Genomic DNA, 15,439 nt, shown 5'->3' on the forward strand with positions numbered 1-15,439 from the left:
ACAACATTTTATATCAAAAATGCCGTTCAATGAACTGTTATAGTGAAATCGCGGTACAGTATAGATCAGTAAATTTGCTCTTTCCTCACTGTAGTGTGATCTCAGAGTTGGTATATATAATTAGTGGGGGGTGTAGTGAGTTTGATGAACGGCATTTTCTTTGTAAAAGCCATTTGTTGAACTGACTTTTCATGGTTGTAATATAGACCTGTTTTATATGTTCACGTTTGTTCCTACCAGTGGTCTGAGATATCAGTGGAGCACCAATGTGTCCATTGCACGTGTGGCAACTGACACATCTTGTGTTTGCATCAGAGGTCCATCCCGTATTCAGCTGTATACACATACCATTGCACTACTATCTCTAGCATTCACCAGTCTACAGCTGTGCCTCCTGATTTCATAGATGCTGTCTTGTCCTCCAAAGGTGATGAATGATAGGGGTTAGACAACTTCAGCCAAGCAAAGAATGATGTCTTCCTACAGGCACTTAGGACCAAGGGGTGATGCCTGTTGAGTAAAGGAAGCACTCAGCCTCTCAACAGCCTCTGCTGGGCCACATATAGGAGATTAGGGTCCCACTACAGTAATACTGTGGGTTGTCAGAATCAGACAACACAGTGGGGTTGGAGGTATGTCACCAACATGATAAGACAAGCAAGCAGGAAGACACAGAGTAAAGCACCAGAGAGGTAGGTCACTGAAGGGATATGTTCTAGCCATGCAAGCCTAACAGATGTGGAGGACTTTCTACTGTCCCCAAAAGGATATGAAGTATTATACCTGGATGAATACACAAAGGTGTCAGAATTTACATACCATTATGAATCTCAGAGGGGGACACATCAAATTAATAACCTTAAAGAATTTGTATACAGTAATGGTGTGCATGCAGAGTGTAGTCAGGACACAGACAGCAATACACCTATTTCTATAGGTGTGTTGGGTGTTCAGGCACACAAGAATAGTAGTGGACAAATTATCTGTTCTTTATTGGTAGTTTCACCATTTACATGCACACCACTGGGCCTCACATGTAGTATGAGTAATCAGAGTCATTCTGTTTGGTCTTGTTTTAATTGTTCAAAAACAGTTATTTATTTGGCCAAATGTGAGTTTTGTGAAGCATTCTATATAGGAAACACTGACTTATACCTTGCAAGAGGATATATGAGCATGCACTTGATATTAATAAAAAAGGATGCATTCAGTGCTTTAAGTAAACATGTAGAGATATGTGCAATAATAATAATTAAATTTTTTATATTAGAAATAATTGAAGTTAGTCCTAGAGGGAGGTCTACGAGAAACGAGAATTGGATTTGAGACTTAGTCTGGAGGCAGATTCTGCCCCAGGGATTAATGAAAAAATTTTTGTAAGCAAGTGTTTTGAAATTAAGCCAGGCTAAATAGTAAAGTTTATATAGGTCTTTCTTTTATTTATTAATTTATAATTAAATGTATATATTTTTGTCATTACCTATTTTAAAACATTTTACGATGTACTGTTTTGATTTGGAGGCTAGGTTATCATATGTAGTTTCATGTATGATTGGTGCTTGATTGTCATGTGACTCATTTTATCAGCTGAATGTTAAGTTTAATTGTTCCAAATAATTCTAATAAACAGAAGAAAGCACAAAGCACTTAACCAAAAAAAAAAAGAAAGAAAGAAAGAAAGAAAGAAAGAAAGAAAGAAAGAAAGAAAGAAAAACAAACAGTGGTTCTATCCAGGATTGTCATTTGTGTGATGCTCTGGTATGATTTGGATATGCTTTTTTTTAGTTTTCTATTCTGTCTTGTACTTTGTTTTCACAGACTGGACCACTGTTATGGTGACATCTGTACAGACTGAGGCAGGAAAACATGCTGATATAAGCACTTATGAGTCATAAATAAATCATCCTTCTTAGACTTTATCAATGGAAACTATGATGAGCAATGTCATACCTCTGAAAACTTATGAAAACAGACTTGGTTAATTTTGCTAAATGTCCCATATAGCTCTGCTAAGGATACTATCAGTGAATGCTATGATATTAATTTTTGCTTTCATAAAATACTAGTAAGATGCAAAAATAAAGGTAAATACAACTGAAAAAGAAATGATGGAATCATGAAATGAATGACATATACCAAAAGTACTACTTAGCACTCAGTTATACTAGTCATAAAAATAGTCTATATTTAAAAAAAATTAGAAACTGCTCCCTTTTATCAAATCTTCTATATTTAACAACAAACTAAGTTTGGACTGAAAAGTCTGATTCCAAGAAATAGACTCGGTTACTACCCCATTACTTGATCTAAGTATAAATTGGCGGAGGGCTTCGAAAAATCAGACATGCTATGTAACATGCCCCATGTGGGTAGAAGTAATAGAAAAGTTATTGAGTATCCCTAAATATAGGAAACTGTGTCCCTAGACTTAGAAAGTCATGCATTATCCAGTGTGTCTGTTTATATGTGATATGTTTCCTATAAAAGACATTCTTGTATGTTCTCTTATTCCTGCTCAAATTAATCTCTGTGTCTATTGTGAAGTCTGGTAATCTCTCCACTTTTAGGCATTTATCATGCCTTTTGTGGGATGCAGTTGTCAGTTCTGAAGGCAAGCTAATGCAGCAATAATTTTCTCTAATGTTATATAACCACCCTTTTATCCAAAATAAGTTCCAAATCAGATGTTATTGCATGACTCCACCAAGGTCTGTGCCATTTTGTGCAATGTACATAAATTAAAACTATTCTTTTGGCAAGCCAGAAACTGGTAGATGCATGTATGCAAAAGTGCCACATGTAGTCGTACAGCAAATCATCCTGCATACTGCACACTTATCCAAGGTACAGTAAATTGAAGATTGCAGTTCTCCTCTCAGTAGTACTTCCATTGTATATGTAATTACTACAGGAATAGAGCTGTCTTCCCAGACATATTCCCATCTGAATTACAAGTGCTACAGATATCACTCTAATTTCCTACAGTAATCTTGTCCAAGCACATCAAGTATTATACATTATGGTCTATCCATGGCAGTATCTCCAAAACACAAAAACAGAGTTCCTTACAACTCCTCTAATCCCACCCCAGAATATGAAAACACCTATTCCTGTAACTTACACGCTGGGACACTAGGGTGACATAAGCACTTTACGGATATCAGAGGGATTCCAAAGATCTCAATGTACCTCATAAATGCATAATGTGATTTTTTTTCCATTGCAGGAACTGGAATCCCACTATGTTGACATAGCATTGTGTGACACTCTGGTGCAATCACTGTGTCCAGGACATGCCCTTGCAACTGGCACTGAAACCTGTATTCCCCGGCAGAGTTGCATTAATGTAACTCCACCCCATCTCATACATATGTGAGGGTGTAACACTGATGGCATGTCACAAAAGTTATTCCCACTTAGGGAGCAGGTTCCAATTTGTTGTCACAAATGGAACCCACCCACTGTGTGATTAAATCCAGCGCTAGTTGCCAACATGCGCTGTTAACCACCTAAATTTACCCAACATCAGTATTAGTGGGAAGCAGATCCCTCTTAAATTAAATGTCATGCCTGTGTTTAGGCTGTCACAGTTATAAGAAAACAAAATAAAATAAAATGAACTAAATTATACAGCATTTATCATTTGTCTGCAGGAATGTAATAACATTTTACAGTAATACAATACACATGAAGAATGAAGAATTATTAATTGCATAAAATAGCCTGGATAGGGTAGTTTGGGGGGGGAGGGGCACTTTCATTAACTTTAATAGGGTGCCTATAAAATTCTAAAACTCTCCCGTATATGAGTCATTTAAGTAGTATAGTTTTATGCTTTGGACACTGATTTAACAATATATCTATAAAATATGTCTCGAGCAGGTTCATGTTCCTTCTCTCTCCTTCAGAAATCATCATAATACCTCTATTAATGTTACATTGTAGGAAAATAAAAAAGCCACCACAGACACTTTTGTGTTTATATATTCCATTTGTTCTTAAATGGAAACAAATCTCTTGAACTGTTATATCAAGAATCAGGGATAAAAACAAAAATAATCAGGGACAAAGGTCCCAAATGAAGGACACTTTTCAAATATTGTTCCTATTGACATAGACACTTTTATGGACTAAGTGAAAATGCATTTTCTGAAGAACTCTGTAACTGTAATGATTGCCATTATTCAGTGACTACAGCCTGCCATCGTTTCTCAAAAATCAATGATTTTAGGACAGGCACTACAAAATTTGGAGACAAAATCAGGGACATTCCTACACACTGACACTTGATTGGTACGAGCAGAAGATATACATACAGATACATGTACCCATAAAGGAATCAAAGCAAGCAGCTAGTTTTATGCGGGTTTTCTGGATACCTCCAGCAGATGTCATATTTCTTTTCAGCATACAAATATCCAGAGCTAATTTAAACCTGCAGCAGGACTTTGGTGCTGCAGTAGCATTGTCGCCTCACAGTAAGACATTGTTCCATTTGATTCTCAGTTAGAGCGTCTTCTGTGTGGCGACATGCGTGAATGGGCGTTCCTTCGTTGAAGGCTGTGCGTCAGGCCCGGCAAGTTGGCACGTAAAAATCTACTGCCAATCATTAGCGGACCGGAGTTCCGCTGTGGCGACCCCTAACCGGGAAAAGCCGAAAGACACAACAAGCAGGACTTCATGACACTGATCCCATCAGGCAGACTGGGGAATAAGAACCACAATCATTTATAGAAGGTTATTAATCTTCTTCTTCTTTTTTTAGCTTTTCCCGGTTAGGGGTCGCCACAGCGGATCACCTGTCCGATCATGATTGGCAGTGGAGTTTTATAGAAGGTTATTAATCAAAAAGCAATATTTTTTTTTCAGATTCATGACTAAAACATAATCTGCAATTGGCGCCATCTTTCCTGAGGTTACAAATTCCTTGTTTCCTGTTACTTCCATGATATAACATGTTACTGGCTGGCACACAATCTTTAATTGCTGAAGACAGTTCAAATGGCATGTATGATTCATTTCCTGCTTATATACTTGTGACTGTAACTTAAGCAGGAATTATTTTTGTATGTTACCAGTTTTTAAACGTAATCTCCAGCTATTATATCATATTCCTGGCATGAACTTAATCAAAAAAATGAAGTTTACAGTGTGTTTGTGGCTAGAATGTAAACATTGATGAATGTTTACAGTGTTTTCCTGGTCTGAATGCTGTACTTAATTTTGCATTCTGTACATTATTGATCACTTAGCTGTCGGTGTTCATTGTTTACAGTGAGCTCCTGATCATAAGAAAGTGCCTTATTACTGCTTACTGCTGATTCTTCTTGTCTGTTGTAAATTTGTGAAACATAGTGTCACCTGAATGACAATGTCATCCTTCCCATTCGGGTCACTTAAGTGCTTATGTGATGTGTGATTCTTATCTGATAATGCTGCATAACAGAGACCTGATAAACAATCTGCACCCTGTGAATGTATGTACAAGGAAGGGCTGGGAGACTGTTTGCCTAAACTGGACTGGGAAAAGAAACTGGGTGGCAAGGACTACCATACCACAGAAAGTGAGTAACGATAGCTGGCATTTTACCCATCCTCCTTTATGCAAACAGCCCAACTATGTTTGTAAACAGCAAGAACTTGTATCACAGTCACATGGCACAAAACTACTTTGCTGACATAGTATAATAAGATGCAAATGCATCATTGTTTTTGAATTACCCATTTATGCTGTGGCATGGTTAATGTAAATGAATAATTCAATACAGCATTGAGTTATGTGAATCAGTATGGGACCTGCAAACAATTGGCAGGGGGTGTGAGAGGTAATATGAACAGTAGTATATCTGCACTGCTTCTGGGGACTGGCTACTATAGGGAGAGGTGGGGGACTATAAATGCCGACATGACCAATGGGTTAAGGGGGCTAAGCTTTTTTGTTATGCTGCTGAGGACATGACAAGTTGAGGGAGCAGGAAGGAAACTAAACTTTCATTATTCTGCTACTATGAACATAACAAGAGCGAAAGAAATGAAGAAGGCGTCTAAATCATTATTATTATTCTGACAGATACAATCGTCTGTGCAGGTAGAGAAAGCAAAACTGGTTTCTGTTACTAGGGGCTTGATGCAGGGGGGGAATAAGCAGGGGGGACTAAGCTATACTAAGCCATACATACTCTGCTACTTCAGCATGACAACATGGGTGGCGTGAAGTGTTACTCTGTCATCTGGCAGATACTGAGGACATGACAATGTGTTGGGTTGGGGGATTACTCTATTATCTATTTACTGCTGGAGACATGACAGCATGATAACATGTGGGGTGTGGAGGGGTCAGTCAGTGATTTAGTTAAGTGAAGGGGACTTCACAGCAGGAGGAGAGGTATTTGGGGTCTACTCCATCATTCAGCTGCTACTAGGAATGTGGCACTAAGGAGAGAAGCAGGGGTTGCTATGTCACTGACCATATTTAGACTGTCAGTGTTGTAACAGTCTAGTAGTTGGTATATAGGATAAAGGCTATGCACTCCTAATGAGCTACTTTCTGTAGTTCACAGTTTGATTCTGTCAACCTCCATTTGTTTATTTTGTGACTCTGAGCAATCTGGGGCAATTGGGAAATTGTATACAAACTTTTTACCTAAGTAATTGTTGGTGGTTGAGTTGTTACTAATTAACTGATGATGTCACCAATTGTTTTATAAAGATAGAAGGGTATTTCAATGGTTTTCGAAGTGCCTTGTGTAACTCTGATGAAGCCTTTGTTTAGGCAAAAACACTCAGTTTTTACTTTTGAATAAACCTTCCTGAACATACGTCCATTGTGCCGAATTTGTTGTTTTCTTATAATATCACAATCAAGACTGACTGCAAGGAGAAGAGGGAATGCTTAAAAAAGAAAACTCATCATCAAGACTGACTAAAGGGAACGGTAGGTACTGCTTGTGCAACAGTGTGCTAACAGGCTGTGTCATGCCAGCCAGGATTCATAGAAGAAGCCTCACTGAGTCACTCAAACAAAAGGTTAATTGATAAGTGAAATGTTATACAGGATAATCACGTTGTTGTTATGTTTTCACAGCACCAAAAAAAGATGCTTCCTGAATCTCGGGGGCAATCTCCAGTTGTTTGCATGATATTCTTGAGCAGACCTCTAAGTGAACACGTATTTTCAAAAAACAAAATGCTGTAGCTGTAGTCAAGATAGCTTACTATTATCTCTGTAGAATTTTAATTTTTTTTTTTTTTTACAAACTACCTTCAAGAAAAAGAAACAAGCAAATAATGCGCACTTACACTGATCACATTTTATCCCCTTCCAGCCTGTAGCACAAGAGCAGCCATATGGATCTGGTAAACAGAAGATGTAGGAACTGCATTGGCCTTCCTTACAGCTGTCATTGCAGGTTCTTCCAAAATGATTCTTTTCACAAGCTGTACAATGAGGAAGTCATTATGCAGTTAGAGAATTATTCCACATTAAAAAGTATAGCAAATCAGTTTTAGACAATCAGTTTTACAGCGGGTGTAACAGTGACTGTTTACAGATGTCTTTAAAATAGTTATTTATGAGAGGCAGCCAGTAACTCTTCAAGCTACAAATAAGAAATTCAGTATGAATTAAAACCTAACTCTTGTCTCATGAGTTAAGTATAGAACTACATGAACATTTTTAGATAGCCTTTATTAAATGAAACAGGTGCATTAGTACACAAAACAAGGACTAAACTGTTTCTAAAAACAGCAGTCTAAACTGAAAATAATAGTTATGTATTCACCATATCAGATGATTTGTGAAGATGGCTTCTGCACTGGGTAACTGCTGTGATTTACTATTCTGTTATTTACTTCTCAACACAATTCTAAATTTTCTCGTGGGCTCACAACTGGGGTGCATGCCCCTCTGGCCCTTGTGCATTGAGATGTCACACCCTAGACTAGGAAAGCATATTCAGTACATGCACTAGCCAGTTCAACCCCATCCAGTGAGTGCATGCAAATGCTTTACTAAGAAATAAAAATGAAATTATTCAAGAATACTGAATTATGTATTTACTTAATCTGCAGGAAAATCCATCTGCAGCCCCAAGATGAAACGGCCCTCTCACACACAGAAGCAGTGATAGGGTAATATATCCTCACTGCAAAAGGCCCTCCTCACTCAATGACAGTTAGTTTCAATAAATATCTTAGAAAACTGACTTCAGCAGCTCTGCAGTGGGTAACTGCTCGAAACAATTCCAAGCAAAGAAAAATAAAACATGCACAGGCTCAGGAACACAGAGAATGTCCAAAAGGCAAGAATTAATTTGTTTTTTCATTGATAGATACTGTCAGTCAAGAAACTTTTTCTGGTGGTTATAAAACCTGGTTAGAATGCAAAGAATCCTTATGGCAAATTTACTTGAGGCAGATGTTGCATCAGGTCTAAATGACACCATTAACATAAAGTGTTTTTTGCAAACTAAGCTATAAAGTTTTTTAAAAAAAAAAACTTCATTTTATGACATTTGTTAGAATGTACAAAAAACTTTTTAATTATGTTTTCTACTTCTACTATTTCCACTATATGGATTTTTGTATGTATTTTTTTATATTTATAAAAATTAGCTTTCTTTTTAAAATATGATTATTCAGTCATGTGACAGCTAATTAAGTATTTAAATACTGTTTCAGGATGGTTAGAGAGGTTTTCTGATGAAGTTCATAGCATATAAAAGTGAATAAAAGTGCTAACCTTTGGTGTCCGTGACTTTTGGTCTTGGTTTGGAGCAGTTTTTTTAGTTTTCCAGTGATTTTGTGTCTTTTCAAGTTTCTTTGGAGTTTGCTTGTCGTTTGTGACTGACTCTGACCCTCACCATGGAAGGCAATTCACAGGACACATTGCTCAATTTATCCACCCATCCAGTACCTGACAGCTTTGCTTCTTTTTCTGAGCAAATTACAACTGTCATCACTAGAGGGCTCGAAAGAGCAGAAAGATCCCAGGCAGTTTCTGACAACAGAACACACAACTGGGGTGCATGCCCCTCTGGCCCTTGTGCATTGAGATGTCACACCCTAGACTAGGAAAGCATATTCAGTCCATGCACTAGCCAGTGCAACCCCATCCAGTGAGTGCATGCAAATGCTTTACTAAGAAATAAAAATGAAATTATTCAAGAATACTGAATTATGTATTTACTTAATCTGCAGGAAAATCCATCTGCAGCCCCACGATGGAACAGCCCTTCAACACACAGAAGCAGTGATAGGGTAATATATCCTCACTGCAAAAGGCCCTCCTCACTCAATGACAGTTAGTTTCAATAAATATCTTAGAAAACTGACTTCAGCAGCTCTGCAGTGGGTAACTGCTGGAAACAATTCCAAGCAAAGAAAATTAAAACATGCCCAGGCTCAGGAACACAGAGAATGTCCAAAAGGCAGGAATTCAAATGACTAACTCTTAAAATATCAAAGTCAAGAAGGCCTAACTCCAGGATTCATTATCCAAGAAATAACACTTGAAAATCTAAACCAACATCCACATCACTATAGCACAAATGTCTGCAATGGAATCCTTTTTTCAGCAAACACTGAAAGCAGCAATTCACCTGGTGTAGTGGACTTTGATAGTAGAGTTTTTCATAGCTCAGTTCATTGCCTGAAGCTAGCAATCCAGTTGGAAATTATCTCCTTATCAACTGCCATTCCTCTCTAAGTGGAGCAAAGAAGATGGAACATCTACCCTGCCTCCCTGAGCTCATACATCCATTTCATTTATAACCTGAGCTGTGGTGCCCATCCTATATATCACAAGATTTCTCTACCTTGATTATTGGCCTGAATGAAACAGGAGAATGAAAGACTGGTTTAAGGAGAGTGCTGAAACCCCTTTCAAGATAAAATGTGATTAGTCCTAAAGTGCAACCAGTCTTTATGAAAGAAAAATAAGGCTACAGTCAGTTAATGGCCAGTAACTCAGAGATCTTATAAGAAGAGATGACACAGAGAAAAAAATCGGTCTTCCAAAAGATACATTTCAAACCCATTTACACAGCTTACCTTTTTGTTCCTACATATTCCTGTCTGTCACTTTTACCTTTCTTTTTTTGCAGTTGTGAATACTATAGCAATACCATCTCATATTTATGTATCTTTTAACCATATCCCATATTAAGATCTTTTTCTAAGCCATTCCATTACCCATCCTGTGTTCCATGCCAATAGTAAGTTTTGAAACTTTCTTGTTTACTCATATCCCTTCATCTACATACAGTGGTCATTATGGAATTTCATTCGACTGTTGCCCTTTCTGTAGTTAACATGATAGTACAAGGTATTCCGTAGAGTAGTAAATGCCTCATGCTTACTAAAAATACGTTACTGTTACCTCACAGTGATTCAGTATGTGAGAAGTATAAGTAAACCTACCAGGCCAAGGACTAAGAAACTTCAGCCATTATTTCACAACAACACATCCACTTTTGCCCTTTATATCCACACCCAATACATGTACCACACAGAGGGAAATGTAGAGAGAAATGATAGATCTTGCGGTTATACATGTCCAAGTCAAGAAAGAGAGTGGTCTTGAAAATTATTCGACCATCACCCCAAATGGTGCCAAGATTCAAAGACAAAATAATTGGCAAAGAAGTTGGCTATATAGCTGATATTATTCTAGGGGATCCTGTATGTGTCAGTTTGTGACAAGATGGCCGGCAAGCATTCCTGCTTTGCCAGGAATGGTCTGCACCTCTCTTACCAAGGCCTTCTTTCTGGCTAAAGCCTTTGCCACCCTTGCAGTATCTTTTTTGAGTAGAGTCTATATCATGGACATTCTAACCTAGTAAATTTGAATTTGCAACATATTAACATGTCTCTACTCAGTACAAGGACTCTTAAAAAATGCTTGAACTTGATGTTCTCCTGTGTTAACATTTATAGGCTGCTATAAAACAACTGTCAAAATGGATTTCTTTATTTTAGATATTGCTTATAAACAAGATAGGCCAGAAAATATATTTGCAGTCTGTGGGGATGCTTTTAGACATTACTTCTGTGCAATTAGGTTGAAAAACGTTTTGTGTACTATGAGATACAATGGTGCATCTGTGTATAACACAGTTTAGATAAGAAAGCGCTGCTCTGGTTTGTAAACTAATAAACAAAAGAGTATTATGGAAGGTTGTTTAATTGGAATAGTTAGAAATATGAGATTGTCTGTCACTGCATTTTGACCTTGCTTTTAATAAACATTCTATAATGAATTGAGTATTGTTTGAGTAAGGCAAACTTATTGAGTGTTACAGCATGAAATCATGGGAAACCTGCTCACAGTTTTGAAAACTTTCTGAAATGTAACATTATGAGCTATCACCAGATGAAGATTGCATGATGTTGCTGAAAGATTAAAAATGTGAATTGTTATTGGAAAGAATATTCTATCTAGACCGTATTACCTAAGTTGAGAATACTTTGTTTCATGTATATAGATTCATAGGTAGGTACTAGGTTATTGGCTCTAGGGCCTATATAAGCCTAGCCAAAAGATACCCTGGCTTTCTCCACCCAAGAAAATTATTTTCCTGTGCCACTGTCGAGCAGAGTCACAGAAGTGATCCCCGGGGTGAATTTCCTATCTCCCATCAAATCATCAAGATTTTTCTTGAAGAGTGCTAATGAGGAGCTTTGTTTGATATAGGTAGTTAGTTTGTTCCAGAGTATGAGAAGTCTCTGGGACAGGAATCTATCCCTCCAGCATGTTCTGTTTATTGTGGTGAAAAGGTTTAGGTCCCCAGACTGTGTAGCTCGGAGGGATTGGGATTTCTTTAAGTGGAGCATGTCCAAAAGCTCCGGGTTTGACATAACTTTGTGTGTTAGGCAGAGATCGCCTCTAAGTAGATGATATATGATGAAGTAAAGCTGCAGTTTTTTGAGACGGTCTGCGTAGGCCATCTGTTTGAGGTCAGTAATCCTGTTTGTGAGGTATTTCTGAGGTCTTTCCAGTTGTTGTAGATGTCTTGTAAGGTACATACCAAAAGGGGCGTTGTACTCTATAATGGGTCTAATGAGTGACAAGTAGAGGGGAACAATGACCTCTTTTTTCCTGGATGAGAAACCTTTTGTTATGAGGTGTACCACAAAGAAGGATTTCCTGACTACTGTGGCGATGTGATTATCAAAGGAGAGACTACTTTCCACCTGTGTCCCAAGGTCTCTTATCACACTTTCAGTGTTAAGTAGACTACCGCCTATGTGGTAATTCATGGATACAGAGTTTTTACCAAAAGGGATGACAATGCACTTTTTGGCATTGAGCTTGAGGCCATGGCTTTGACACCAGGCATCTGTCTCAGTGAGGCCCTTTTGTAGGATGTCCACATCTTTTGGAGTTTTGATTATGGCTCCTAGTTTGCAGTCATCTGTGAACTTTGTTAGCCAAAGACCTTCTGTGTTAGCCTGTACTTCAGAGAAGTAGATACCAAACAGGAGAGGACCCAGGACTGAACCCTGTGGTACTCCACTTGTCACTGGTCTGAAGTTGAATTTGGAGTATGCTACTTTCACAGTGTGGGTTCTGTCAGTGAGCCAGTTGGCAACCCACCTTGTGACATAGGGATTTATACCTAGTTTAGTGAGTTTATCTATAATTCCAGAACAGGGGATGGTTGCGAAAGCCTTGGCGAGATCTAGATAGACTGTATAAACCACCTTACCCTCATCTACTGCTTTGGTGACAGCTTCAAAGAAGTCTATCAGGTTTAGGAGACGTGATCTGCCTTTTGCAAACCCGAACTGGGTGGAGTCCAGAGTTTGGAGATTACCAATGTCATTGTTTATAGGTTCCATGATGATACATTCCACAGCTTTGCAGACCAGGCTCATCAGGCTAGTGGGGTCCTTGGTGGCTCCCCCTTTGTGGAGTGGGATAACCATCACTGTGCACCATTCAGTGGGCACATAGCCTGAGGTGAGACTATAATTGAACATGGTACTTAGGTGGGGTGCCAGTTTGTTTTGTAGTTCATGTAGAACACAGCCTGGGATGTTGTCAGGTCCCATGGATGCTGTGTTCTTGGCTATGGAGAGTGTGATTTTTACCTGTGCAGCTGTGATTACAGGAACTTTGCATTCTCCCGTTATAGAGATGGGACCTTTAGGGGATGAGAGGGGGTAAAGTTAGCAATGAACCTATCTGCCAGGATGTTGGCAATATCAGTTGGTTCTGTATATTTAGTGCCATTGTGCTGTAACTCAGAGCAGATCTGAGTGTTGCCATTGAGATTCTTGACATAACTATAGAATGCTTTGTGGTTGTCTTTAGAGACAGTGGCAATTTTGTTTTCATAACTAGCTTTGGGGGATTTTATGAGGGATCTCAGCTTCTTACTGAGGCTAACCAGGGAGTTCCTCCAATCATGGGATTTTACTCTTTTTTGCAACAGTTTCTTTCTTCTGCTGTAGAGTTTGTTTATGGTAGGGGACCACCAGATTGGCTTCCTTTTTTTGGAAGATAGCATCTTGGTTCTGTTAGGGATTGCATGATCCATGCACTCGCGTAAGTGCTTATAAAGTGCATTTGTGTAGGATTCAGCAGTCATACCTCTATTGCCCGTCAGCATGGGTGTCGTGATGTTTGCCACTTCTGTCTTAAGAAGCATGAAGTTGGCTTTGGAGAAAATTTTTACAGTGGTTTCCCTAATGGGGGGTGGGGAGGGATGTGGATGTCTAGGGTGATTAGCTTGTGGTCGGATCTGACCAACGAGGAATTGACCTCTGGTGTGGACCACCGGTTGCCCATGTTGGTAATAGCCAGGTCTAGGATACTGCTGCCCCTGGTGGGGGCATGGATACGTTGATCCAAGGCATTGGAATTTATGAATTCCAGAAAACATTGAGCACAAGCGTTGGTACATGAGTAGTTTTCCTAGTTAATGGTGGGGTAGTTGAAATCGCCCATTATTAGGGTGTTAGGTTGTACCCTAATATTTTCCAGTGTATCAAGAAATGAGGAGTGGGAATCCTGGGGCATGGTGGGGGATCTGTAGCAAGCTACAATTTGGATTGCGGTCTTGCCCAGAGTTAGTTGCACTTGGATAATCTCGGATGCATTATGCTGAGCAACTAGCCTGGAGATGTGGATATCCTTAATGAATATGGACACGCCTCCGCCTTTAGTGTTTCGGTCCAGGTTAGGTGGCCGAAAGGTGTGGTATGAATTATAGCCTGGTAATGCAGGGGTACTCACTGGAACCTTGAACCAGGTCTCTGTCACTGCACAGATGTTGATGTTCTCCATTTTAAGGAGAGCCTCGAGTGAGTGCATTTTGACGTTTAGACTTCTATCATTGAGTAGCAATACCCTCAGATTTTGCTTGCTTTTACCTGTTACAGTGGTGAATTTGTCATTTGAACCTTGCCTAAAAAAGGCACTATAGGGGTGGCTAGAGCCTTAGCCAGTATCCGGAATCCTAAGGGTGACAGGTACAGGCCATCTCTGGCAAAGCATCATGGTTTGTCGATCATGTCATCCCAGGCAGACAGATACTGGATCCCCTTAGAATGACACCTGAATCTTAGCCAATTGTTGAAGTCAGTCATTTTGTCCTTGTACTGTGGTATCATTCTGGGTGATGGCAAGATGCTACTCAGGGCTACAAGATCGGACAGCTCCTCCATGTCCCTTTTCAAGTAGTCCAGGGAGGTACATCTCAGGTCATTCACACCAACATGGACAATAACAGAGTCATATTTGTACTTGTTGTGGAGTGACCTGAGTGCATGTGTTATGTGGTGGATCCTGGCACCTGACAGGCAGCTGACAGTAACTTTCTCCTTGTTTAGCCTGGTGAGTGGAACATCAGTGTGCCTGACTATAGAGTCACCTATGACTAGAGTGTTGGATATGTTGTTATGCCTTATGGGCTGTGATTAAGTGGCGCACTGAGTTTGTGGGCTGTGTGCCATTTGGGTTGTGTTGGGGGGTGGAGGTTGCTTGTGTTTCTGCTTTGGAGGTCCCTGTTGCCTAGGCAGGTTTTTACTGAAAGCCTCTGTGAATGAAGGTGTGAGTTTTGTGTTTCTATGTGTGTGTTTTGGTGGTGTAGGTTTTGAGGGACTATGTGATGAGAGTGGTGCGGTGCAAGTGTTTACCTTCTCCTCTTGACTGTCTAGTCCAGTCTTGAGTGAAAAGAGCTTTGCTTCCAGTTTGGCTATATAAGTTCATCTCTCACAGGTTGTAGTGTTGGTTGGTAGGAGGAGAGGGTTGTCTGTGTGCATGAGGCAATTGCTGCATTGCCCTAAGATGCCCAGATTCATCAGGTAGACAGGAGAAAACACCGGGAGCTGACCCTTAGACATGCCTGGATAGGTGCTTATTTGTTAAGTACTAGAAACTGTTTTCCTCTAAACAAGCGAGGAAAGCTGAGTGCTGTAGTAATTTGTAGCTCAT

General features: G+C 39.4%; 1 protein-coding gene across 1 annotated transcript in view; it reads right to left on the bottom strand.

The window, feature by feature from the left end:
- TEK (TEK receptor tyrosine kinase) overlaps positions 1–15,439 on the bottom strand; it is a 767,861-nt gene that overhangs the window by 406,632 nt on the left and 345,790 nt on the right. Inside the window, exon 6 of the mRNA XM_044061437.1 lies at positions 7,300–7,437. Coding sequence (XP_043917372.1) covers positions 7,300–7,437 — 138 coding nt within the window. The remainder of the gene's footprint in view (positions 1–7,299; positions 7,438–15,439) is intronic.

The sequence above is a fragment of the Protopterus annectens genome, chromosome 2.part0 (assembly GCF_019279795.1).
Source record: "Protopterus annectens isolate FY-2018-M chromosome 2.part0, PAN1.0, whole genome shotgun sequence".
Lineage (NCBI taxonomy): Eukaryota > Metazoa > Chordata > Ceratodontiformes > Protopteridae > Protopterus > Protopterus annectens.